Source organism: Enoplosus armatus, chromosome 16, assembly GCF_043641665.1.
Source record: "Enoplosus armatus isolate fEnoArm2 chromosome 16, fEnoArm2.hap1, whole genome shotgun sequence".
Taxonomy (NCBI): domain Eukaryota; kingdom Metazoa; phylum Chordata; class Actinopteri; order Centrarchiformes; family Enoplosidae; genus Enoplosus; species Enoplosus armatus.
Genome location: NC_092195.1, coordinates 13,665,194 through 13,690,566, shown reverse-complemented (window position 1 = coordinate 13,690,566; position 25,373 = coordinate 13,665,194). Strand labels below are relative to the sequence as shown.

The 25,373-nt window shown below is 38.9% G+C and overlaps 2 protein-coding genes across 2 annotated transcripts; one reads left to right on the top strand and one right to left on the bottom strand.

The window, feature by feature from the left end:
- Positions 1-4,651: 4,651 nt before the first annotated feature.
- Positions 4,652-11,850, bottom strand: slc39a4 (solute carrier family 39 member 4). Its single transcript, XM_070922250.1, has 12 exons — positions 11,650-11,850; positions 9,259-9,603; positions 8,089-8,290; positions 7,617-7,783; positions 7,192-7,375; positions 6,734-6,906; positions 6,372-6,560; positions 5,827-5,931; positions 5,446-5,500; positions 5,188-5,340; positions 4,898-5,085; positions 4,652-4,780 (listed from the first exon to the last, which is right to left on the bottom strand). The coding sequence occupies exons 1-12, from the start codon at positions 11,848-11,850 to the stop codon at positions 4,652-4,654; spliced, it is 2,091 nt and encodes a 696-aa protein (XP_070778351.1).
- An 11,606-nt stretch (positions 11,851-23,456) lies between these two features.
- Positions 23,457-24,801, top strand: LOC139298502 (CD59 glycoprotein-like). Its single transcript, XM_070921140.1, has 3 exons — positions 23,457-23,511; positions 24,273-24,380; positions 24,641-24,801. Exons 1-3 carry the CDS (start codon positions 23,457-23,459, stop codon positions 24,799-24,801), a joined length of 324 nt encoding a protein of 107 aa, XP_070777241.1.
- Positions 24,802-25,373: the final 572 nt, after the last annotated feature.

The window sequence follows — 25,373 nt, the reverse complement described above, 5'->3', positions numbered from 1 at the left end:
CTCACTCACTCTCGAGGCCTGGCTTTGATGGATTTGGATTCGTTTCGCGCACCACTTGTATTCCATCATGTTGAAATATTGAATGTTAAGTTTTCTTTGTATACTGTAATTAATTGAATAAATGTTTTCTATTTTTCTAGTTTGGTCTTGCAGTGACATTTATTTGAAATATCTCAGGAATATCTCCTCAGAAAAAAAAAAGATCTCTCCGATTTGTGTTACATAGAAAATGAGAAAACTCTCATCTACTTTGGTGGGGTTGATTAGTACACAGACTCAAACAGTCCTGACCCAGAAATAACTGATATGAGGAAGTAAAAATAGAGTAAAAACAAAGTGGGATTTGTCATCCTACTGTACCATCCCACTGTTGACTCAAGAAACATTAAACCTTTAATAAGAATGCAAACATTGACTATTGTCGAATGGAATGTCTTGTGACCCTTTGAAAAATCTGTGTAATGATTAGTCACTTTCTGAAGTTGTGTGGAATTTCCCGTCAAATCTCTCATCTTTGTTAAATATTTACTCACCTTCTGCAGACGTGAACCTTTTGAATTACAACAAACACTTTTTCTACAGTTGAATTAAGCACTATTCTGCCACTGCACACCTATTTCTTGCTGTTAATGTAACTTATTTTGGTGTTTAGTTTCAGAACAGTCATCATGTTGGAAATTTCTAAGTAAGGAGCAATCACAGCCCTGGTGCATCCTAGGAAGGAAAGACTCATTTTGGGAGTTTACTCAAATGCGTTTACTCGCTTTCTTGCTAAGAGTTGGAGGAGAAGATCAATACCACTCTCATGTTTGTAAGGTTAATATCAAGCTACAACCACCAGCTTAGCATAGCATAAAGATTGGAAACCGGGGCAAACGGCTAGCCTTGCTCTTTCCAAAGGTAACAAAATGTGCCTAAAACAGCTACATCCAGGCTTTATGCTAAGCTTATCGTCTCCTGGCTCCAGTTTCATATTTACTGTAGTGCGTATTTCCTAAAATGTCAAACTATTTTGGAAACCAGGACATTTTTGCTTGAAATAATTTTCTCATGTGTCCAGCTTAAAGCTAAAATGTGCTCTTTTTAGAGTGATTCAACTGAAACGCAGCTATGCTAACATCCAGGATGAGAACCAGCAGTGCTGCTGCTGCGCGGCCAGAGCGGCAGCCCGAGCTTCATCTTTCTTCATTGTGTTTTAAGAGTGGACTCTGACTTTTACGTATCTGCTCTGACTCTGACAACATGTCATAAAATGTGAAGAAATCTGCCTTATGAGCTTATATATACTGGGGCGTCTTTGGCTACCAGTTCCAAACTCTGACAGCAGACTGAGCTGTAGAGATGAACAAACCAATCCTCAACTCGGCCAAACTCTCATGGTCATCTTTGCATTAATTTCAGTGGGTGTGTTATTGTTGCTTCACTCAGTGGAGTGGTCTGGTAGTTTTAGCTTCCAGGTGTTAAGAAACAGTAAAAAGAAAAACTGAGCCATGAAGTCAGTCTTTTCTGGGAAATGTCAATGACAATGATTGATGCTCAATCAGCAGCCACTCCTGGGGAATGTTTATTCTTGAACGAGACCGTCACTCTGGAAGCTGCACATTTAGAAAAAGGAATGTGAAAATGGGTTTGGTGAATTACAGTTGATCCCATATTTTCCCGTAAGGCCCTTTCCAGATTTATACTGAGGATATCATTTTCAGAGCTTTTTGACATCCAATAAGAGCAACTCTCACATATAAGTGATCACATATACACTCAGAGCCAAGAGACGAGGAACTACCCTTTTCTATTTCAAAGCATACATTTTTCATATAAGTTGTTAAACTATCCAGGGACCTGAATTTTAAGAGAGAGAATGACCCATCACATTTTAGGCACTGGTTATATTTATGACAGACGAAAGTTGCTTTATCCTGCGTTCATTAATTAACTGATACAGAGAAAAACTCAATTGTATTAGAAAACCAATTTAAACACAAAATACAATTTAAACAAGACTAAGAGTCTGTAGCCATGCTAGCAGCTCTGTGAGGCTGTACTTGTGCACAGCAGTGCTTTGAGCTAAATGCTCACACATCTTAGTTTAGCGTATTAGTATGCTAACATTTGCTAACATTAGCAGACACAAACCACAGCTGAGGATGATGGGAACACCATTAGTTTTGCAGATATTTGATCATGAACCAAAGTATTGGATAAATTAAAACTTTGACTTGCGGATGGTGCCAGAGAAAAAGTCAGCAGAGTCAGTAGGAGCTAGTCATCCTGCGGGGGCCATGAATGTCATATATTTCAGCCTGAACCAGGGTGGTGGACAAGTGAATAAAGGATGTATGGAGACATTAATGGTCTTTTGTTGGCAGGATACAGTGATGTTAAACTGTAGTTCAACCATGTCAATGAGCTCAAATTCACTTAATTTAGTTGCAGACTCTAAACGTGGGGTATGACCAGTATAACCACGGTCACATGCTGTTGTCTTGTTTCCCTCCCTTCACGCTGTCAATCAGCTGACCCTTCAAACACTTACAGTGACTGTTGTAACTCTGACGTCTTCTCCCCTTAATTACAGTCATTCACTGAAATGATGCAGCTGCGGTTGTAACTCCACCTTTCAAACGTTAGCTGAGCTGTAGAGTTCAAAAGTTAAAGGGCTCCTGTTGGCCACCACTGCATTTACCGTGTGTCGATCATTTTCACTTCACAGATTATTGTAGAAGTCTGCCTTTACGCTGTATCCATAAAGAGTGAGGGCTCCTTCTTTCAGTCTTTCATCTTTCTGTCGCTTCACAACACGACTGCCTGATGAACCTCTTTATGAAGTTATAAAACCCATCCAGCTATCCAGAGTTACAGGTCTCTGTCTCTTGCTCTTCACTTTCTGTCTGTAAAACTGCAACTGCGAAAGATGTATTGGGCAGTATAATGTATGAGAAGCTCAAAGGTCCAGTTTTAGAGGTAATTATCAAGTGTTTTATTAGCAGAGTAAGTCACATGACTCCAGGGGCTCATAAAACCTCTGAAAACGTACTGTAGAAGTTCAAAATTATGGATTGCTTTTGTTGGAAAGCTGACTTCAGGGAAATCCACTTGTCCTCTGTCAGCAGCTACATATTGTAATCTGCAATTTGTTTTTTACAGCGTATGCTTAAAGGATCAGTTCGCAACCTAAATGTCATTAAATGGGTCATTTTAAATGGGACGCTTGTGATTACACGTACAGCATATTGTATATGTACACATTATGTCTCCCTCTTTGTGCAATGAGTTGTCAGTGGACTCTGTCCCTAATGAAGACGTTCACATAACCTGTAAATTGAGGAGATTAGACGAGAGAGATAAAGAGAAAGTTAGGTTTCCGCTGCACCTCACATAAAGATTACAAATTCAACAGATGATCTGTCTTCAGACTTAAATGCAAACAAAAGGGTAAATCCACTGCTAAAGCTAAGAGCTAGCACCTACTTGCATTCCCGAATTGACAACTGAAATTGTTAAAGGTTTATTTACACCAGAAATATTTGTAAATTATTTTAAATAGATAATAATAAATAATCAGGAATTAGTCAAACTCTTACGCTACGGATGCAGTCAAAAGATCTGGAAAAGAATAAGATAAAAGTAAACCTTATATCAAGGTCATGAGTGAACCCTCACGCTCAAATATTCTGGTTATTTATATGGTCAAAAGATTTAGTCTCATTGAAGTGAATGTAAATGTGTATTAAGTCTTTATCCACCTGGTGCTTATAAAATAGAAATGAAAGAGTTTTAATTTTCCAAACAAGGCAGAGAACAAAATATACCATATACAATATTGTATATACCAACATATATTAACTTATTTATACATTTACCTTTATCATAATTGGTGTGGTAGGATTTGTAGTTCAGCAAATAATATAAACTCAAGTGTTTGTGTATGTTTCTCATCAACAGACACTTATAATAAAAACCACAAAAAATAACTGTATAAAGCTGTATTACATGTAATACATGTAAAACACCAGAAAAAAATCTAAAGTGACTTTTACTGCCAGAAAAACAGCATCGGGTTGAACAGTCCAACATTTATTTTTCATATTACTATTTTTCATCTTCATCCAATGCAGCCCACTACAGAAGTCCTGTAATAAATCCTACCTTTTATAAAACATATTATATTCTGTTTTCGTTGAGACTGTCAGAGAAGTGTTATTTTCCTGGTTGTAGTTTGTGTGATGTGAAAAGGTGTTTCTAATATTTTGTCCACCACCATCGGTGTACGCAAAAGATTGCAACCTTCTGTCTAGATTAAAATATACGATTAAGTTCACAGGGAGGCTGTGCCGTTTTTCTGCATGATGTATTAGAGAACAACACTTGAAACATTGTCAAATAAGCACATCTGTGGTCGAGGGGAGTTTAAGGCACCAAAAATTTTAATCACTTTTCAGGAACTTGTAAGACTGGATTAGTTCCCCATCTGACAGCTTGTTTACCCTCTTGTTAGTGGGAACAGGGGCCATCTTGCCCTTTAAGCCCTTTCACTCTGTCCCAGGGGTCTCATCGTGGTCATTTATGAGTTAACACCCAGTCATAGATCATACCAGAAGCAAGATGAACTTGCTACTGAACAGACTGATGTGTATGAGAGCGTGTCCATGTTTTAAAAGCGGATTCTCTCTTCATAAAGCGACAGCACCAGCAGAATACCCCACCCGCTCAGAAGGCCGACGTTCTGCAGCAGAAACATCAGCCAGGGCCTCTTGTTGCTGATGTGGACCATGGTGGGCAGCTACAAGGAGAAAGAGGAGAGACGGAAGTTAAAGATTAAACACACACATCTTCATGTGTTCATACTTTATCCTATTTTCATGCCAGATGCAGTGTGTATTGTCTGGTAAACACTAACCATATCAGCCAGCCCCACATACAGGAAGAGCCCCGCAGTAACGGCAGCTATCCACTGTTTGGTCGCGAGGTCAGTGGCTACAGACAGAGCGATGTACATGCCGATGAACGAGGTCATGGCACTGCCGACGTTTACAAGCAGCGCCCTGCGGACCGACATCCCACTGTGCAGCAAAATGGCAAAATCACCTGGAGAGAAACGAGCCTTTAATGAAGGATTATCCAACAAGACACTGCCTGCCTGTGTGTGTGTGTGTGTGTGTGTGTGTGTGTGTGTGTGTGTGTGTTTACCCAGTTCATGTGGTAGTTCATGACAGAGTACAGCTAGCGATGTGGCCAGACCAGACTTCCATGACAGGGAAAAAGCTGCGCCCATCGCTAAGCCGTCTGCGAAGTTGTGGATCCCGTCACCAATAGTTATCATATAGGGCAGCAGACGCTGTTCTGTAGACGCAGACAAAGTAATAGTTAGAGGTGGAGGAGCTGCAATCATTACCACAATTTGATGATAACACGCTTGTTTTTGTGCTGGAAAATAACTTCACTTACCTCTGCTGCGCTCTCTCTGCTCTGAAAGTGATTTCTCACTGTCTTCATAGCCAACCTGAAGTGCACACATATAAACATTCAGTAACAAGTCCTGTTGTTGATATAAAAGGTGTCTTTGGACACAGCTTTACAGTTTCATCGTCATGCAAACTATTAGCAGTAGTAGCTGAGGGTTTCTCACACAATGTGACTGACTGTAATGTGACTTTCTCACCTTTCTCAGCACTAACATATACAAGTTTCAGTGGACAGGTCTGAAACCTTTTGGTTATTTGTACTATATGTCACATAAAGCAGCAGCATTTGCCCTGTGAGACTGGACCAACAATCTTTAGTATTCCAGCTTAAACTTCCACGTCTTAATGTGTGTATGTTTCTCACCAGGTCTGCCTTTGATGCTGACTGTGACTTGTCTCTTTGTTTCCTTTCCTGTTGATACATCTCTAAAACCCTCCCGTGGTCACAGTGGTGAGGCTCTGATTCTTCCTAAAGAGAGACAGAGAGACAAACTAATGAGTAAACTTGTAGGTTGAGGCTGAAAGAAAGATCTTGAGGAAGTATATTTGTAAGAATTACATTTTTGAACACTGCTGCACAATTTGGAGAACAAGATTAAGATAAAGACAGGACACAGTGTCAAAGTTTGTACTCAAAACAAAGCAGATTTAAGGAATAATTGCTGGTCTTACATCAGGTTCATTTTTTGCATCACAGGTCTATTTTACATGATTCATAGCTGACTTTTCCTTGCAAGACTTAGCTATGAAAATTAAGGACAAGATCCCGCTAGGTTCCCATAATTTTAAAAGCAGTGTTAGTTTAAGTCAATTTTTTAATTTAATGAAAAGTCAAGAACGGTGTATAATCCTTGTGTGTTTGTGTCCATGTCAGTTTTATCTGCATTGGTTTGGTATTTCTTCTCTCACCCCATGATGATGTTGATGATGGTGATGATTATCTTTATATGCAATCAGAGAGAAGACGGTTTCCATCAGATAAAAGTAGTAGATCCCGGCGATCACCACCAACATCTTGTAAATGTAGTCCGGGGTTTCTTCCTCATGTGAATGCTTGTGTCCGCCGGTGTCGTCTGAGTGCAAATGTAAACCTAGGAACTGGACGCACCGGCCACAAGATGAAGTCAAAATGAGTATATGCTGCGTGAAAATCAACACGATACACTAGACTTACAGGAAACCATTACAGTTTTACTAACTTAAGGGCGTCTTTCGGCTCCATAGTGTCAAAAAAATAGCTTGTTACAGCTTTTAAAGTTAACGTCACTCACCATGGGTAGCAGGTGCAGTAAGGCATCTCCAGTCAGGGAGCCTACAGCCAGGCTGATGCAGAACTGGATACACAACTGGAACACACTGGTACAGGAGGTACACAGCAGCACCACAATGCCAAACATGGACGTCAGCGTTATCACCATGTTGGCAATGGTTGCATAGAGGTATCCTACAAGAGGAGGAGAGAGTAGAAAAGAGGGGTGGAAGTCAGTTGTCCAGGTATCCAGAGATACCTGCCGTAGTACGGAGAGTTTCAGTTGTGAAGTTGTAATTATCATCATATTCAAGTGCTTCCATGCTAAAAAGGGGGATGTCAAGAAGATATAGACAGTGTTCTTTAATTGGACACCTTTATTCATCTTTTGCCACAACACCTGCAACTTTTGCTCCTATTCTTTTTCAACAGCAGGTGGAGGCGAAGTCTCTGTAATTTTTCCGAATGACACACACTTACTCTCAGTCTTGGTGAGCCCATCTGGTTTCAGTGGTTCTGTGGTTTGAGCACAGGCTCCGCTCAGGATCTGCTGAACGAGCGCAGGGCTGAGCCGAGCCAAGTCGGACCGACCCAGGCCAGGGGAGGCAGAGCTGTTGTCCACCAGACCATAGATCAGGACCAGGTCTTCAGCTGAGAAACAGAACTGGGAGAAAGTAAAGTGAAACATTTTAGGAGCAGAAGTTAATGTTAGCTTTACTAAAAACTTATTTATTATGTTATTTTAGCTAATTATGTTAGTTTTCCTAAACTATAATCTTCTCTGTGCTGTGAGGCTGACACAAGTAAAGATACTGAGATCAGCCGACTTACTTTGTTATCAGTGCTTTATAAAAATGTATAAATTGAATAGCTATGTTTTATTCTGCGTGTTGGTGTATATATACCTGATCCCAAGTGGTGTTTCCTTCATGCCCCTCGTGATGTTCATGGCTGCTCCTCTTCCTCCGTCTTAAACCACTGTGATCATGATCGGCGTGTTCATCTTCATGATGGTCGTGTCCATGTTCATGGTCAGGTCCGACGTTCAGACTCTTCATGAGAGCCTCCAGATCTACAGAACACAAACACAAGCTACACTTGAGCAAAACAACTCCAGGATTCAGCCGGTTTTCCAGAAGCAAAAGTCGAAAACACACGCACACTTTTCCTTACGTTACTAGAGGGGAAATAAACTTAAAGTTAAGATAAGATAAACAAAAAGTAACTAGACAGTCAAACATTTATGTAGCTGAGTGCTGAATGTTTGCAGACAGAAATACTAAAAAAAGGTTGACAGGGTCTGGGTTTCTGAGTGATGAATCTCTCTTTGCATGTATCTACAGCCATGTTTTTCTGTGTTTTCTGAAGGACATTTACCCTCAACAGTGAAATTCTCCGACCCCAGACGGTCCACGATGTAGTCCAGAAAAAAGCCCTCCTCGGGCAGAGACTGGCCGATAAAGCAGTGACCTTGCAAGGCGTGACACAGGACTCGGCCCAAAACTGCACCCACTTCCTGTATCTGGTCCGTCGATGATGCGTTGACCTCCGTCATGATGTCACTGGCTGTTATACAGCTCTGGTTACCGTGGAGATAAGGGAGAGGAAGGACAAAGAGAAAGGGTTTGGTTATAACAAGAGAACATTTTACTCGCTGACTCAACTTAAAGCGGAAGTTATCAGTAATTGATTCGTTGATCGATGAAAAATAACTGACCAGTTGTCAAGAATTCACTGAGCTGTTATTTTGATCAGCTCTCTTCGTGAGTGCTATTTCAATACAATAACATCTTTTTGTTGACCAGCTATTTTGGTTTGTGACTGAAAGGTTCGCCAGGTAACTGAATACAACTATGCTATATTCTGAATGACTGAAATATATTTTTCAGAAAACAAATTATTTGGCTTGTTTTAACTTGTTAATCCTGGTTCATGAAACACAACTGAACTTGAACTGTTAAGGATTCCTTACTGTTTTGTGAGTTGTGTCCAAACTTTGCTTCAGCTACAAATAGTAACAAAGACAATTAAATAGTTTAGCTGCAATGACATACTACAGCAAATTTACATTTCTCTTTTTTTTTTGTTTTATTTCTGACATTACATGTTGTGTCTCACGATACAGCAGCACCAAACATTTAAAGAGGGCATGACGGTTGCTGCGGTGATGTGGCTGAGTACAGGGCAAAGCCTAGTAGGTCTACTGCTGGCATCACCCAAGTATGATAAGATATGTTGAGTGATAGATTCTCAGTCATATTTACACAATGAATTAATGTCAGAGAGAAAGTAAGATCATAAACTGGCTCCCTGGTTACTAAAAACTAAATTATTGTGTGCATTTTTCTTCAGGCGACACTTCATCATAGACGAACAATTTAATCAAAGAGGGATGTTTTCTTCTCAAATAGTTTAAGTTCTGGCAAAATACAAATTAAGTGTTTGACAGGAAAAAAATAAACAAGTGTGATGTAATGTTAGTCACGTGACCCCTCCAATTCATCTTTAAAATAAGGAAAAAATAGTTATTTGTGGTCTTTCGCTCACCTCACTGTCTGAGGGCTCATAGTGGTCGTGAAGCTCTCGAAGCAGCACCTTTAATCCATGAACGTCTATGTGCTCATGTTCATGGTGCTGGTGCGGCTTGCTCTCTTCATGCCCGTGTTCATGTGTGATTTTCTGCAGGAAATGTTCCGCCTCTTCTCCCCATCTCCCCTGGCTTATGGCGGTGCAGACCAGGCCGGGAGAGGAGAGGTACAGCACGCATCCGGCAGCGAGAGCAGTGAACTGAGATACACTGATGGTTACGTTCTTTACAGATTTTCCGGTTTCATCCTCTCCGTGTGTGGAGTGATTGCTGATGAGCTGGTGAACAGCATCTGTTAGATCACACTACACACAAACGCAGCAAAGCATTCACACACACAGTGAAACACATACATATAGATCAGAGTAAGTAAAAATGACTAATTCAGTCATTTTCAGATGTTTCTGTTAGTTCTGCACAGCTTATCTATATCACTTCATTGTCATATTTAACCAAAACACAAGGTTATATTCACTTGGAAAAAGAAATGTGCACATTGCATTAACAGCAACCTATAGTATAATCAGCTGCTTTTATTGCTTCTTCTGATAACAGGAAGTAAGTACAGGTAAAGTAGGCTACAATATAAATGGAAGAAAGCACTGTAAAATGCTGACAACGATCAATCCTGACCCAGAAACTCTGACAGGAGGAAAGGTTAACAAATGGGTCAGTACGCCCAAATTACAAAAAAAAAACACCAACGTATTTCCTTACTTACCTGTCAGTTGTCTGTGGCCGTATAGATAGTTTTAGTTTTATTTGCTCAGGCTTTCACATACTTTCTGCCTCCAAAATACAATAAAAGATAAATGGAATTTGGTTTGTGGTGAATTAAAAAACATCTATTTCCAGAAACTTTAAACTAAAGAAATAGCCTCTATGATATCTTTTGCTGATGGCTTTTTATAAATGTAATTTTTCAAAGCTTTGAGAAACTTAAATGTCATTCAGTCACATTCATATTGTTATTGTCTATGTAGTGAAACAGCAGTATAGAGAAGGATTGATATCTCAGAACATGGGCTCATAAAACCAGGAAACAAAGCTGTGAACTCACAAGGTCAAGCTGTACGGACTCCTTGACATCTTAGATGACATGACATTTTAGATTTTCACTTTGGGTCAGAGGAGGTTTATTATTTTATTGAAAGTTAGTTAGTTTAGATTACCCTTTATAACACTTCTAACTCACTTCACTTTCCCCGCTTCATCTGATATCACTTCTTTATTAGCAAAGTGAAGCTGCAGTAAAGCTGTTGTTTTTCATCTCTTTACTTTTTATGCGTTATATTCACAGAGTCGTTTGACAGCAGATACTTATCAACCACACACACTGTCCTTTCATGCAGATTACAGCTGACATGTGGGGAGTTCAGGGACTTCACTCTCATTCACACTGATAACGTGGTTTTGTTGTAACTGCCTACAAACAGTGCCCTTCATACAAGTCCAACTAAAACAGTGATTCAGTCATTCACTAAGTAAAAATACAAAACAACTCTAGTCATGTTAACATACTAAAATAGGACTGGTTCTTCTATTCAGATTCATTATTTTATCATTTTAAAGACACGTGAGCTGCATTTCTCAAGTGTACTACATTAAAAACACAGTAGTACTCTATTTGATGTCTTTATAAGCTTTGAGAGTCCCTTTTGTCAAACATTTGTCCTGATAAAGTGACTGAAAGCTTGACTTTATAATGAAATAGTTGCATTGAAACAGTGTATGCAGAGCCATCATGCCTCCATACACTTAACAATCAAAACATCCAAATAACTGATTAACAGAAAGGGAAAACATCTTAAGTTTCATGAGCAATACTTAGAAAAGCCAAAAGTCCAGATTCTGATTTTACTGTGAATTCATTAACAAACATAATAATAATAATAATAATAATCCTACAAATAACGTAGCCTGCACGTGTTGTGTGAGTCTATTACAGGACAAAGTCACTAGTTGTTCCCATTACTGTGATATATATATTATAGCCCACTCTGGTCAGATTTACTGGTTAAATCCAGCAGGACATCACAGAGATTAAAGTCCACTAAATATTTCAGAAACTGAAAATTCCTTCATTGAGAAACTTGTTTTTATAACTGCAGTAATTCAGGTGCGCAACAGGTGCTCATAACCAGCACACCGAAAATCAGACACAACGTGTGTAAATAGGCCTATTACATTTAAAATCTGCTGAACGATTCCCATTACTAAATCCAGTGTATCAACGTGGCTGTACAGGTAAAGCTGGTTCATAACTTTTGGACCTCGACCTCTCTGTGCTCAGCCTCTGCAGCTCTCCACCTGGCTCTCTGAAGCTGGCTGCGGAGCCTAATAAAACTCACCTTTTCACACGACACTGCGCCGCATTGCACACGTTTCTCCAGTGTATTAAAGAGGGAGCGAAGGGACTCCCCGGCCAGACGCTGCTGTCCCGGAGACACGACGCTGACCACGGCCTCGTACGCCTCCTCCACAGCGATGGAACCTGAAACAGAACCGAGAAAACCGCAACTGGCAAGAATCAGCAGCGCGGAGAAAAACATGTTTCTGTAAAAAACGACTTTTATGTACTCAGAGTGGATTAATTTTAAAAGGGAAAAGAAACAGTGCAAAAGAGGCAGATGGAGGCTGATAGTCAGTCCCAAGGTATTTCTACAGACACATTGAGCTGTATAGAGCTCAGGTCACAGCTGTTATCAGTTTAAAACCACTGCACGTTCACTGGACCTGGACTCTGGATTGTGATTGGCTGAGACGTGGCCCTATACCTGTCCATTAAACCCTTTGTCACCTGTACAGGGCAGAGAAGGCCTCTACAACACACCTTCATGTAGAAGATTTGCCCTCCAAGGCATCCCCAAAGCAAAAATACAACTCACTTGCTTTAGATATAAATATTTTATCAACCCTTTCATTAATCTTAAAAGATATAAAGGCTTTTTTTTTATTGATGGACATATTGAAGGCTGGCCATATATTTGGCTTCTGCACACTTGTAGTAAAGAGAGATGTATTTGGGGCTCCAAAAGCTCTAATTGACAATCTCCAGTGGTTCAGGTGTGCAACAGGTGTTTGCAACATGTAATGTAACATAAACACCACATCCTGGTTTCAGAAACCTGGATAAGCCCTTATTATTTGAGAAACATTATGCTAGCTGGGGTACTGCCATAGTAACCGGGATCCTGTGCCATGTAAACACCTTATCCAGTAGTATCCAGCATCCGAGTAGATAAATCTGCTAAAAAAAAAGTTGTTGGCTAAGAAACCTTACAAACCTTAAAGATTCAAAACCTGCTTCATAATTACAGCAACTCCAAATTCAGGAGCTAGTCAATGCCCAAAGTTAGACATGATTATTTTAAGAGTCCCTGTCTGGTGACACTAATTTACAAGATGTTTTATGAACTTAATGATGAAGTTAAAGATGGGAATACAGCATCGTCTCTGAGGGCATCCTGGATGGATAATGGGAAGTATTATGTTAGTGTTAGACAGTCTTTTACATGTACACTATACTCCGTCCACATACTTTTGTGTACATGTGGTATTGAACGTTTTTCGTTGTTTGGGCACGGCCCCTTGAGGAAAAGGACTTTCTCAAAAAACTTTCGTAGACGTTAACAGACTGAAATGTCTGCTATAAAAACTAAAGGACAGAGGCTAAAGAGTTTGTAGGTTATGATGATTTAAGAGCCGGGTCGAGAAAACCACGAGTTTAGAGTTCATAGAATTCATAGAGTTCATAGATGAATGCTCTTTAACATTAAAGCCTCACAGCCTTATGGATGTAAAGCTGTGAAAAAAACACTTTTTTTGCAGTCGGTTTCTGCAACAGTCCAGCAACTTTTGACTTTGTTCCTGTTTGACTCAACACTTTGTCTGTATACACACACACTCGACACAGAGCCATGGTGGGATGTAACTAAGTACATTTACTCAAGAACTGTACTTAAGTACAAATTTGAGGTACTTGTACTTTACTTGAGTGTTTCCATTTTAGGCAACTTTATATTTCTACTCCATGTCAATATTGTACTTTTCACTCCATTACATTTGTCTGACAACTTAAGTTACTTTAAGGGTTTAGAAAATTATCCTACTTCTTTAGCTAAATAAACTATCTCATGGATTCAAAGTGAAGAAAATGCATCTTCACAAAGCTGAAAACTGATCGACTATTGAATGTGGTTTCACAGCGTGATTAAAATATCAGGACCAGAACGTGAACACTTCTGTCTACATTGTGCATCGAATACATATCTAAGACAACAAGTTATCGAATGACACCTGTTACACACAAGGACATACAAAACGATGATTTTTTTCTTTTCATTTTCTAACTTGTAAAATCATTCTGTACCTTTACTCACTTCTTTGGAGTTTTATAATCTCTGGTTTCAGCTACACAATGCATAAAGTTTAACTTTACTGTTAAATGTTGGGTGCTGTAAAAAAAAAAAAGTGTCAAACAGGAGCATAAATACAGTCGTAGGTTAAATGTCATGATCTTGTTATGCTTGTCATGTTTTTACATCATAACGTTATGTGTACTGTGCTATAGTCTGCTTCAACATGTCCACCACACGTGACGTATGAATATGACCTCAACAAAACTCACTTTGTGCTCTGGATTGAAGGATTGTTGTGATTTGATTTGAGAAGGATTGAGATACACAAGAAAAACACTCAAAAAGGGTCTTGAAATAACTTCTCTAGATAAAATAAGAAGATGAAAGATCAAGTTTGTATCCAACAGTTGTATATATGCATTTTCTTTACACACAGTAGCTTACATTCATATTTATTTTCTAGAATGACAAACATTAAACTGTCCCTGGTAACTCTCTCTGTCTGTACATGAACATTACTCTGACATTATGAGATTGGACACCTGTGTGTGTGTTACTGTATTAACCACCAGATGGTGCAGCTGCCCTGTGTAATCACAGCTTTAACATGTAATTCATCTGAGCTGCCGTCCTGTGAAACCTCTGTGAGCCTCATAATGAAATAAAATGTTAAAGTTAAATGATGCATCTTTTATTATTTAGGTAGATAGGTTAGGTTAGCTGGTAACTTTTTGTCCAGGTAAACTATTTTAATTATTGCTGAAGTGAAATGAAAAACACTTGTTAACATACTAAACTCTATCAGTTGTTTGATTTTAGTGTGTGATATTAAGACTTCAAATGAATCAATGAGTTAATTGCAGGAGAAAGTTGTTTCTTTTAGTTTTGTAGTCTGTTTGACCAAAATTACAAGCAGCAGCAGGGCTTTGCATTTGCATTTTATTGTATTCTAACAACTCTTTTCAGACCTGTGGCACTGCTCATATTGCTCACTTTGGTGCGTCTGAATCCATGTTAATGTCAACATTTTCTCTGTACATGTACATGTATATGCCTGCACACGAATGGCCAGCCGGTTAATTTCCCCAGAGTTCAAACTGAATGAAGTCAGCAGGTGAAAGAAAACAACAAGAATGTCTTGTTAGAAATAATTCTTTTATTGTCTCTACAGATGTATAAATCCATAGCTGTTAAATTACTATATTATACTATAATGTTGTTTTGTTTCGACTTGGTTATCGGGTGCCTTGAGATTCAAAGATTCTGACTTTTCCTGCTGTTGCTTTGAGTCTGAAACGTGAACTGAAATCAAGTCAACAGTCACTCGCTGTCGGCCTCAGAAATCACTGATGGGAAGGATATTGAGTTGATTGGCTGCACATCACTTCACACACATGAACAGACAGCAACACACACACACACACACACACACACAAGCTTGCTTACGGCATGGGACCCTGGACATCTGCCCCTCTACACACACACACACACACACACACACACACATACAGGCATGTTGACCCCCGCACTGCTAATCTTTGAGACAAAACACACACTGTCCAGTGACCTGTTTTTACACCCCCCATCATCATGTCACTCTCTGTTACGTTGTCTGTCATGCAAACCTGTAGATGTTCTCAACACACACATTCATCAAGTCCAACACTGTATCACCCCATCACACACACACACACACACACACAATACTAATATTCATTCTTTTTCTTTTCTTAATTCATATTTTGTAATACAGAAATACAAAACAAAAACAAACAATAACAACCACAACAATAAAGACAAATCAAAAAACAAAACAAAACAAAAATCACACCAAACCCATACAATCAAACCTATCCTCATATCAACAAACATATATCACGAGGCCCAACAACATAATCAGACGTGAACAAGATATAGAAATGTAAATACCTGATCCACATATAAAAATGAATGCCGTTTTGTGGAAAACTTGACTACCTCTAACCATTTTCAGTAAATGTATGTCTTGCATAAAAGTAAACCAAAATAAAAGGTCAATAATAAAGCTGTTTTTTTGCGTAACATCACCCAGTACCACAGAGGAAAATGTGCGTCACTGTGAAACACATCTGACTGTTCTTTTTGTTTTCTTTCACTTTATTACTTCTCAGAAATAGAAATGCTTTTATATTTATTTACAGTATTTCAACAAGAAGCTTTCAGTTTCACTTTGTGGTGATGAAGCAAACATGAAGCACAAGAGCATCGTGGACAAATAATTTCCTCTCTCACAGTAAACATTACTCTCTCTCTCTCTCTCTCTCCCCCCCACTGTCTCGTACACACTCGCTGCCTGGCCTCAGCCCTACTTTCTTTCTGAGGCTGATGTTTCCATTACAGAAATAAAAGCATGACGGCTAATCCAGTTATATGTTCCCTGGACGACACACACACCCACACGCACAAACACACACGCACATATATATATATATATGCACAAACCGCGAGAACCAGAAGAAAGCAAGTACAAAGACACACACATGTTGCAAGTGGACTCCCATACAAATACACACATACAGAAACACACTCATAAACATACACACACTCACACACACGCACACACACATACACAAACACAAACACACACAGGGGGGCATGTTATTGAAGCAAGACCCCCTGTTGTGAAAAAGTCAAACAGAGCTTTCTGGAGCTCTGGAAATAAATGCCAAACATTGGTAATCCACACACACACACACACACACACACACACACACTGATAATCTCCCAAGACAATTTCCCACAGAGCTGCACATCCTTCCTATAGAGTGAAAAGGGAGAAATGAGGGAAAAAAAGAAATATGGAAGATCTTCTCCTCCACTCCGCTTCATAAAGAACATCAGTTAGAGTTCATTTGGTCACTCAGATGTAGCATTTAGAGGTAGGAGGTTGAATAGATGTCACAGTGTGGATGGATTCAATCCCATCATGACTACATAATATCTGTCCCGACACTCTGAGCAGCAGTTTCTCTTTTTTTAGGTTTAGCATTAAAAGAGTCCTCCAGTGATCTAGTAATATAAATCCATAAAGTTGGGAGACTCATAAAACACAGATTTTAAAAAGAACGCCAAGATATCCTGACGTTTAGTCCCTGACACGTGTAAAGCTCCAAAAACATCAGATCCTACAATTCCCATAATGCAACTCATCTGACTCTCCCTGTCTTTAAAACTTCACTTATCAGTTCTAAAAAAATGCCTCCAAATCTAATCTGAGATTATTTATTTCAAGATGTCACTTGAGTATATTACTTTTTCTCCTCATGTCTAGTAAATTGACCTTGACATTGAAAACCATATAAAAACCTGAATATTGGTCATCGCTCTCCAGGGATGGAAAGTAAAATTAAAATTACTTACTCTGCACTCTTTATGGTTTATATATGTATGTTTTGTTTTCACCTTCAGTGTAATAACTTAACTTGACTGAAGAACTCATCACATGTGGCAGGAAGATCTCACATTTCATCTTTGGAGCAGAGCAAGATGACTTCTATAAAACTGGAAATAGCAAGTTTTCTGCATGGAATAAGTTACTTAACCTTTTGTTAATATGCTGACCTAGTGGTGAGATTCTGCTTTTGTCAACTACTGTTTCCAAGATCAAGAATTAACTTTCAATCTCAAGTTTTAAGCCAACATGGACAAGTGACTGAAATATACAGAGCAGCTACTAAATGGACCTTATAGTGACTTTGTTTCTGTCAACTGCTGTCTCCAAAGTCAAGAAGGAACTTTCTCAACTGATTTTGCAAGCTGGATTTTAGAGTGGTGCATTGTTCTCTTCGAGCATTTTGATTTCTGTGTTAAAGTCCAGGGATGATGGAGGTCCGATGAAGGGACTGGTGGAGGTGAATTTGCCTCAAATAGTGCAAGGATAATCAGAACAGAGGTGAAGTGGGACAACGAAGGGATGAGAGAGTAATTGAGATGTTTCTGCCTGGAAGAACAACGAAGATGGAGGGAGGAGAGGGTGAGAGAGAAAGAGAGAGAAAGAGAGAGCAGGTATGTCCTACATGCATGGACACACAGGTCATTCCAGATAATTATACTACCTATGGCGTTTTCTCTCTCTCTCCTCTATACATTTATTAATTTACTGTATTAACCCTCACATGCCCGACCACAAGACAAAAACAAGGGTCTCTCTCTCTCTCTCTCTCTCTCTCTCTCTCTCTCTCTCACACACACACACGTTGCATTCAGGTTCTGTACATATATGTGAAGTTTAATTGGTATTTCGGTGCTCTTTAGCGTTCATTGAGTTAATTATGTCCTTAATGAGGACACTATTTCTTCCTATATCTAATTAAAGGGTAGTTACACCATTTAATTGTCAGTGTCCTGAAAATGACCGGGCAAGTTGAGAACTGCTGTCCTGTGGGATCTGAGTGTGCGTGTCCTTACTTTCTCAGTACAGCTCTCTCAGTGTCACACATGCTGGTGCACAGCATGCAGGCTGACGGAGGGCATCCCAGGTAACATAACCTTGGGAGTATATAGAGGGAAACACAATAAATCTTTGATGGCAACTTGAAACACATGGATACCACACACATTACACGGGACGGCATTTGGTTGAAGAAAGAATTGATGCCAATAACTTGTGCAGAAAGATTGTAATTTCATTATTTTTATTTTTATTATTATATGTTAAACATATGGTAAAAAGAACTATGCAAGCTCACATAAAACCTATCCAGTGCAATCATGAATCACGGTTAGAGCGTCACCGTCAACATCCACACAGTTTTATATAAAAGATTCACCATTAGCTGACTCATTGTGAGCTTTTATCAGTTTGATGTCAAGAGAGATGCGAGAATTTATCACCCTGTTAGAGTTGGTCTTTGGTGCTTTAAATGTCTGTCCTGAGGGGACAAGTTCAAACACTCTGTATTAGAGCATGGAGACGCTTTAAAAGGACAAAAGTCTTTGAAACTGCTTCTTGTGGAACATGTGAGACAGAGATGAAGCAGTTTAACAGCAATGATCTTACTGGCAACGACACTAACTGGGTGATATCGCTTGGTGTTGTCACACGTCAAGAGATTACCACACTAAGTAATAATAGAAGAGGTTAAAGCGGCTAAAATCAATATTCTTTATAATAACAATTTATCAGGGATTGCTTGTAGTGATGAACCTAAAGAGAATGATCTCCTGAATCTGCAGCTACAGCGCTTCATAGCAAGTTTCAGCTCATTGTTTAGCTACCCACAGTTTTACTTATTTAGTTAAATCTCACCGCTCTTTTGTTTTCGGCTGCAGCAGACACCTGTTTTCAGCGAAAAAGCTCTAAAAACTGACTCTGCACTACCTGCTCAGCACCACACATACATGAATATAGTGGAGCATTTTAGCAGCTAAAGAACCAGATATTTCCTTCAGGAGTTGGTTGGTCCAAATGAATAATAATGTTGCTCTGTAACTGCTGGATGTGTAAATAAGCAACTGTTTGCTAACAAGTTCATCATATCAACTTAAAAGGTGATGATATGTCAATGTTTCAGCTGCTCCCAAGTGGCCATATATGTATATATATATATATATATATATATATATATTCCTGAATTTAGAAATATTCAGGGTCATGCAATCCTTGTAATAGGAGATTTACAATTGTTGCTGATCTATAGTTTTTCATTCTACTTTTGTCCAATTGCTGCATCATTTGTCCAAAAATCACAGTGCCCCATCCCTGCTGAAGATATTATAGATTTAATTTAAATGAGCTCAACAGGAAGAGCTCTAACGTACGTTTCAATCCCTGGATGAGGTGAGTAACTTTGCACAGTTGGAGCATGATTAGCATAATACATGTAGTTTGTGCAAAACTGCTTGCATTTAGGATTTTTAATGTCAAATCTTTTCATTCAGGGTCTCATATGGACCCTCTGAGAGAGTGCATACTTGTGAGTGTGCTATACGATTTCTTAATTCATGGTAAGTATGCTTTTTCTGAGAATCCTTCAACACACACACATGTTGGTCAAATGTTAACGATTTATTAATTCATGGGTTTCAATCTTACGGTGTTGACATTTTTCAACCTTGCAGATAGACCGAATACTGACTGAGAGAGAGAGAGGGGGAATAAAAAAGAGGTGGAGGGAGGGAAGAAGAGGACAAATGGTAATGATGGAGAGAGAGAGAGAGAGAGAGGGAATTAAAAAAATCAGTACTTAAAAATAATAACCATGTCATGGCCTGATTGGTTTGGTTTTCCCATATTTAACTCAGTGGACTGGGAAATGAGAGACAGACAGAGAGGAATGGTGGCAGACTGAAAGAAAAAAATGAAACAAAAGACAAAAGAGAAAATGAAGCAAAGCGGGGGATGGGAAAAAGAAAGAAAGAAAAATAGCAGAAGAAAAGGAAGAGGAAGAGAATGTGGACAGTTCAACATTATATATATATAAAATCACAAACTGTTGTTTTTACACTTTACGTATGAATTAATCAAACAAGTTACAGTACATAGTGTCAATAAGACAGCTTTAGAGTGGGTGGTAGGCATGTTTTTGCACTTTTGACAGAGCCAGGCTAGCTGTTTCCCCCTGTTTCCAGTCTTTATGCTAAGCTAGGCTAATCACAACCTGACTCCAAATCCCTGCTAAACACAGCCATGAGATTCATATCAATCTTTTCATCTGACTCTTGGCAAGACACAAAATAAGTTAATTCATTTTCAACTATTCCTTCAAGCTAATGCTGCATCTAAAGATGGATTTGCACTCAATCGATTTAGCATTGCACTGCTACAACTTTTTTGGACTATCGATGGATACTAAAAAGGATCAAAATCAATGCAGCAGAACCAGAACTTTTTTATTCCACGCATTCTTTGTCCTTGTCAAACCCTGGCGCCTACATAACCCACAATGCAACTCAGTCGGAGAGTCAGGTGTGTCATTCTAGTAGTGGCTAATGTAGCCTCAAGCTGCTAACCTCAAGCAGAGATTATGAGCGGGCTACAAAGGTTTGGTAAAATCACTCCACACCCTCCGTTTTTTTTCATTTTAAAACATCAGGTCACGTAACAATAAGTCAATACATTTATGTTATGAGAAATCTGCCAGCGACGGTGGTCATCACAGCTGTCAAAATCGACAGCTGCTGGCTAGAAATGACAAGCTGCTTTTTCAAAAATAGACCATGAATTTGTGGCGGGGTTACACATTCTGTAGATGTGCCTGCTAGCTTGCTGTAGTGTGAATAAGATCAATAAAATGTTTTACCGCATCATCATTTCTGTCATTATTGGACAGAAAACAAAAATATTATCCACGTGTCAATAGCAGGAACAGATCCGGATCTCTGGAGGCTTTTGATAAAAGGACTTCCAGTTTTACTTTACGAGCTGCCACCTGAAGAAAAATAAAGTAGTAATCTCATAACGCCACAGAGAGACTCAACTGTTTTCTTAACATGTAACTAAATTAAGTAGAAAATCCTGTCTAGATTGCAAACGTCTGTGTAGGCTGAGGTGTGAGCACTGCAGAGACACAAAGAAAAACCCCACCAGAAAGAAATGAAAGCTCTGGTTTGCCTCATTACACCAGCCTTTAGCTCGTCCTCAGACAAGAAGTAATGAGCAGCAGGACAGCCAGTCATTAGCCTAAATAGCTGCAATGGCAAAGGAAAGTCATGTTGCTTTCAGATGGCGACGTTTTAACCTCTGTGAGAAAATGTTGAGCTTCCTCCTGGGAAAAATGATTCACAATTATAATTCAAACTCCTCTGAATTAAACATGACAGTGGCTGCGCTCCCAAATAAGATTATTCCTGTCAATTGATTGTAAAGACTAAACTTGTACGGTTTTATTGCGATATGCTTTGTTACAGGTTATAATATAATCTCATCTATTATTCACATTGAAATGATCTCTCTTCTTCTGAGCAGCGAGCGATTCAAAAAGCTGCAGGTCCTCAAAGTAAATACTGTAACATGAACTTTGATTTCATGCTTCTGGTGAATGTACTGTATGTGAGCACGTGTGTGTCTCTGAACTCTGATTTCACGCCTCCAGCAGGCTGTGAAGCTTACAACGATCTGCAGAGAGAGAAGAGGAACAAAGAAGACTTAATATGAATTTGGGATTATAAAACTCATAACACCCGGAGGAGAGTTTCAGCCCTGATTGAATGTTTATTGACATAAAACCTGTGTTGCTGCTGACGGCGGTGGGAGGTTGAGACATTTTACAGAGTGAAGATTATTGCATAATAAAAAACAGCTCTCCTGGCAGTTTTCTTTGGTAACAGAAAAACACAGCATGAAAATATTTGTTTTAGATTGATTTAAACTTTGAGGCTCAGGGATTCTGTGAATTTGGGGACCTGGCTTGTCTTAAAACAGGTCTCGGGGTCCACCATAATCTGCCTTGGTTTAGTCTCATCTCATTTCCACAGGTTTTGAGTCTTTATCGACGCCACTGAAACCACTGGACCCAAATAAATGTGCTTCTAATTAACAAAGTAACTCTAAACTCAAGCCCTCTCAGGTCTGATCTGGTTTGGGTTGCTATTCTGTTTTAAAGGATAAAGCATTATTTTATGTTGTCTTGTCTCTCTGCTCCTTTCGACTAGTGGCTGAAGGAGCGTTTTTATTTATTTATTTTCATCTGTGGATTAATACACATTTGGTGCTCAAGTGAGTATTTATAACAGCAGGATGATGTTTGTGGGACCAAAATCAAAACGACAAATGTATGTATCTTGTACGTTATCGCAAATACACTCTTTAGTTTTCTTCCTCCTGGAGTCTGTTATAAATTCAGTAAATTCAGTTTACACCGATTCATTTTTAACCTCTCTCTCAGCAGAAACGTGCTGACTCCCCTCCTTCTCTGATGGACAGAGATATTACACGTATCTGACTTTTAGGGCAAATCCTGCAGCAATAACAGTTCACCAGCTCACAGCGTGTGACTCCAAGCTTCAGGCAGAGTGAATGTGTTATGAACTGGAGCCTGAGCCCCCCGAAACATCTGCATCAACATGTTACCAACCTCTTAAACATATATTTACAACTGATACAAAACACACAGGCAATCTCTTTACGTTGCACTTTGTAAACAGTGGCCCTACAGTGTTTAATTTATTGTAACCAGATTACACAAGCTCATTTACCGTAAATGTGTGCTATATAATCGGGTTGCTCACCTGCCTGCCCTCACTTTCCCTCTGATGGCTGCTGTGTCATCTGTCCATTTATAAATCAAATAAAAGTCAAATTACATGCTATTGAATGCACTTAACATGTATGTTTTTCATAAGGAAAAAGAGCTGGAAACAAACAGAAAACTATCTATTAATAATTAATCTGTGTTACAAAAACAGTACTGTGTACTGGCCAGTATTCTAGATATCCGAACCCAATTCAAACAAAGACTCTGAAGCCAAACAAGCTGTTACAAAAAGCCTCTTCTTCATGATCTGAATGTCATTTTCTTCACATTCACAGGTGAGTGTTGACTGAACAATTTGTGGTGAAAATGTTTATAGATAACTTAATGTTTTTGTATAATGTATGCCATGTCTTAAGTCATATACATGTACAGCAGCAAATCAGGCTGAAAGATGAAGAAAAAAAAACAGCAAGAAAGATGCCGAGGTGACATGTGTGGAAACGTTTTTTTCCTTTTTTTTTTTTCTTCGACAAAGTTAATTCCCTGCCTTTTATCCAGCTGTGACAACACTGCGAGTTTTTCTTTTTGTTTTGATTTTCAGACGTGTCAGTTCTTTCAGTCACGATGAGGAGCTCTGTGGTGTTTTGCCTGGCTGTCAGCTTTGCCATGTTTGGATTTGGTAAGAAAAAAGGAATCAGTATTGCTTTCATTAATGCTCACTCTTTCTTTTTTTGCTCCTGAGAAGCACAGTCAAGTGGGGCTAAGTCAGACAGATTATATGTTTCATAAAGAGCCTGAGGGAACATTTTGGCAGATCAGTGTGCAGTTTGCATGTTCTGCTGATGTGTCATATGCTTCCAGTTCACACGACGCAGAGTCAGTGATAAATATTCATTCATAATATTTTCTATGATGTTTCAGGACATGCAGTTTGCTCTGCTGCACAGTCGTGTTGTAGCTTTTTGGTTTGGTTTACTGACTAGATTCTGATATATTTATGAAATGCAACATATCAGGGATGGTTTTTTTTTGTCAGGGATAGAATTACTGTTGTTGTTGAGTTTTCACAGTCCACCATCCTTTTATTTATCATGGTGGAGACACCTTCAAGGCATCATTCAGCTTTTTATTCCCAAAATTAATTCCATCAACCAAAGCAAGAATGTACAGACACTCACAAAACTATATCCAGATTATACAAGTAAACACCTCTCTGACGTTAAGAAACATATATATATATATCAATCTTCTCATCTAACTCTCACCAAGAAAGGGAATATAGGCATATTTTCCAAAATGTCAAACTGTTCCTTTGATAGAAGATTTGATTTGACTGAATTATGAATATCTCTGAGAGCAGCAGTGAAACTCATGATGAGTTCACAAACACAGGCTGCACCACTTCAGACTGAACCTGAATCAAGTGTCTCATTCCTCCAGGCCTCTCGCTGAATTGTTACTCCTGCCCTGAAGGCTCCACCAACGACTGTGAAGTCCAACAGGAGTGTGACCAAGGTGAAGACAGCTGCCTCAAACTCACCAGTGGGGGTAAGTATTGTAAGGGTCAGTAATGGAAAGCACAAGGTTTAGTTATATGAATGAACCTTCAAGTCTTTTCCTTTAAGAAGTCATAATAATGTTGCTAAGCCAGTATGTTTGAATGCACTGCGCTTCATTGAACCTTCTCCCATGATTTAAAAGAAATGTTTTGCTTTATCTTATTTTTTTCAATCTGCTCTCTGTTATAATGGATATAAAAGTAATGCTGACATGACTAATGCTGTGTCTCTCACACTATCTCGCCTCAGACACGACCTACACTCGATGCATGAGGTATGCGGACTGTGACTTCATGACCCTGGCCGTCAGATATTCCCTCCCTGACTTTAGCTTCACCTGCTGTCAGTCAAAACTCTGCAATGTCAAAGAAAAAAGTTTGTTTCAGAGAGTTAAGGATATATTTGGCTAAGAAATTAAATACAAAAAACGAGAAAGAAATACTCAAATCTCAAGTCCTGAAGTCAGTATGTTGATTCTTCCATGTTGAACTTAATTGTTGTACCACTGCTGAACATAAACACTGTTGAACATACAATAAAGTCTTAATCTAAATATGTGCAGTCACTTTGCTGGTTCCAGGAAGCACGTCACAGTCACTGCAAAAACTGTCACCTCATCAACTAATTCTATTCTAATTCTAATTCTAATGCTGCTGATATACTGACAATCATTTTTACAAAGCTTCTGAAACAAGCTGATTTGTATTTAAAAGAGGTTGATGTAATGGTACCACTTTCTAATAAGGCCTCTTTTATAAAGAGTTTATGAGTTGTTCACATTTAGATTCGGATGGACCATGATTGCATGGTATAGAGTACAAAAACAAAATTATTGTTAATAAATCATTTGTTACTGGTTTATAGGTCCGTTGCAAGACATACAAGACTAACCCAAAATTAACACATTTTGAGTTGCCAGATTGTGAAAAACTGCTTATGTTAGGCCCATATATTGTTGTTCCATTAATAAATGCTTAATAAG

Excerpts from the sequence above, each read along its gene's own strand:
- slc39a4 (XM_070922250.1), bottom strand. The coding sequence starts at position 11,850 with ATGTTTTTCTCCGCGCTGCTGATTCTTGCCAGTTGCGGTTTTCTCGGT. Across the intron at positions 5,341-5,445 it reads GCAGAGAGAGCGCAGCAGAG|AACAGCGTCTGCTGCCCTAT; the intron begins GTAAGTGAAGTT and ends CTGCGTCTACAG. Across the intron at positions 4,781-4,897 it reads ATGTGGGGCTGGCTGATATG|CTGCCCACCATGGTCCACAT; the intron begins GTTAGTGTTTAC and ends TTCTCCTTGTAG.
- LOC139298502 (XM_070921140.1), top strand. The coding sequence starts at position 23,457 with ATGAGGAGCTCTGTGGTGTTTTGCCTGGCTGTCAGCTTTGCCATGTTT. Across the intron at positions 23,512-24,272 it reads CTTTGCCATGTTTGGATTTG|GCCTCTCGCTGAATTGTTAC; the intron begins GTAAGAAAAAAG and ends TCATTCCTCCAG. Across the intron at positions 24,381-24,640 it reads CCTCAAACTCACCAGTGGGG|ACACGACCTACACTCGATGC; the intron begins GTAAGTATTGTA and ends ATCTCGCCTCAG.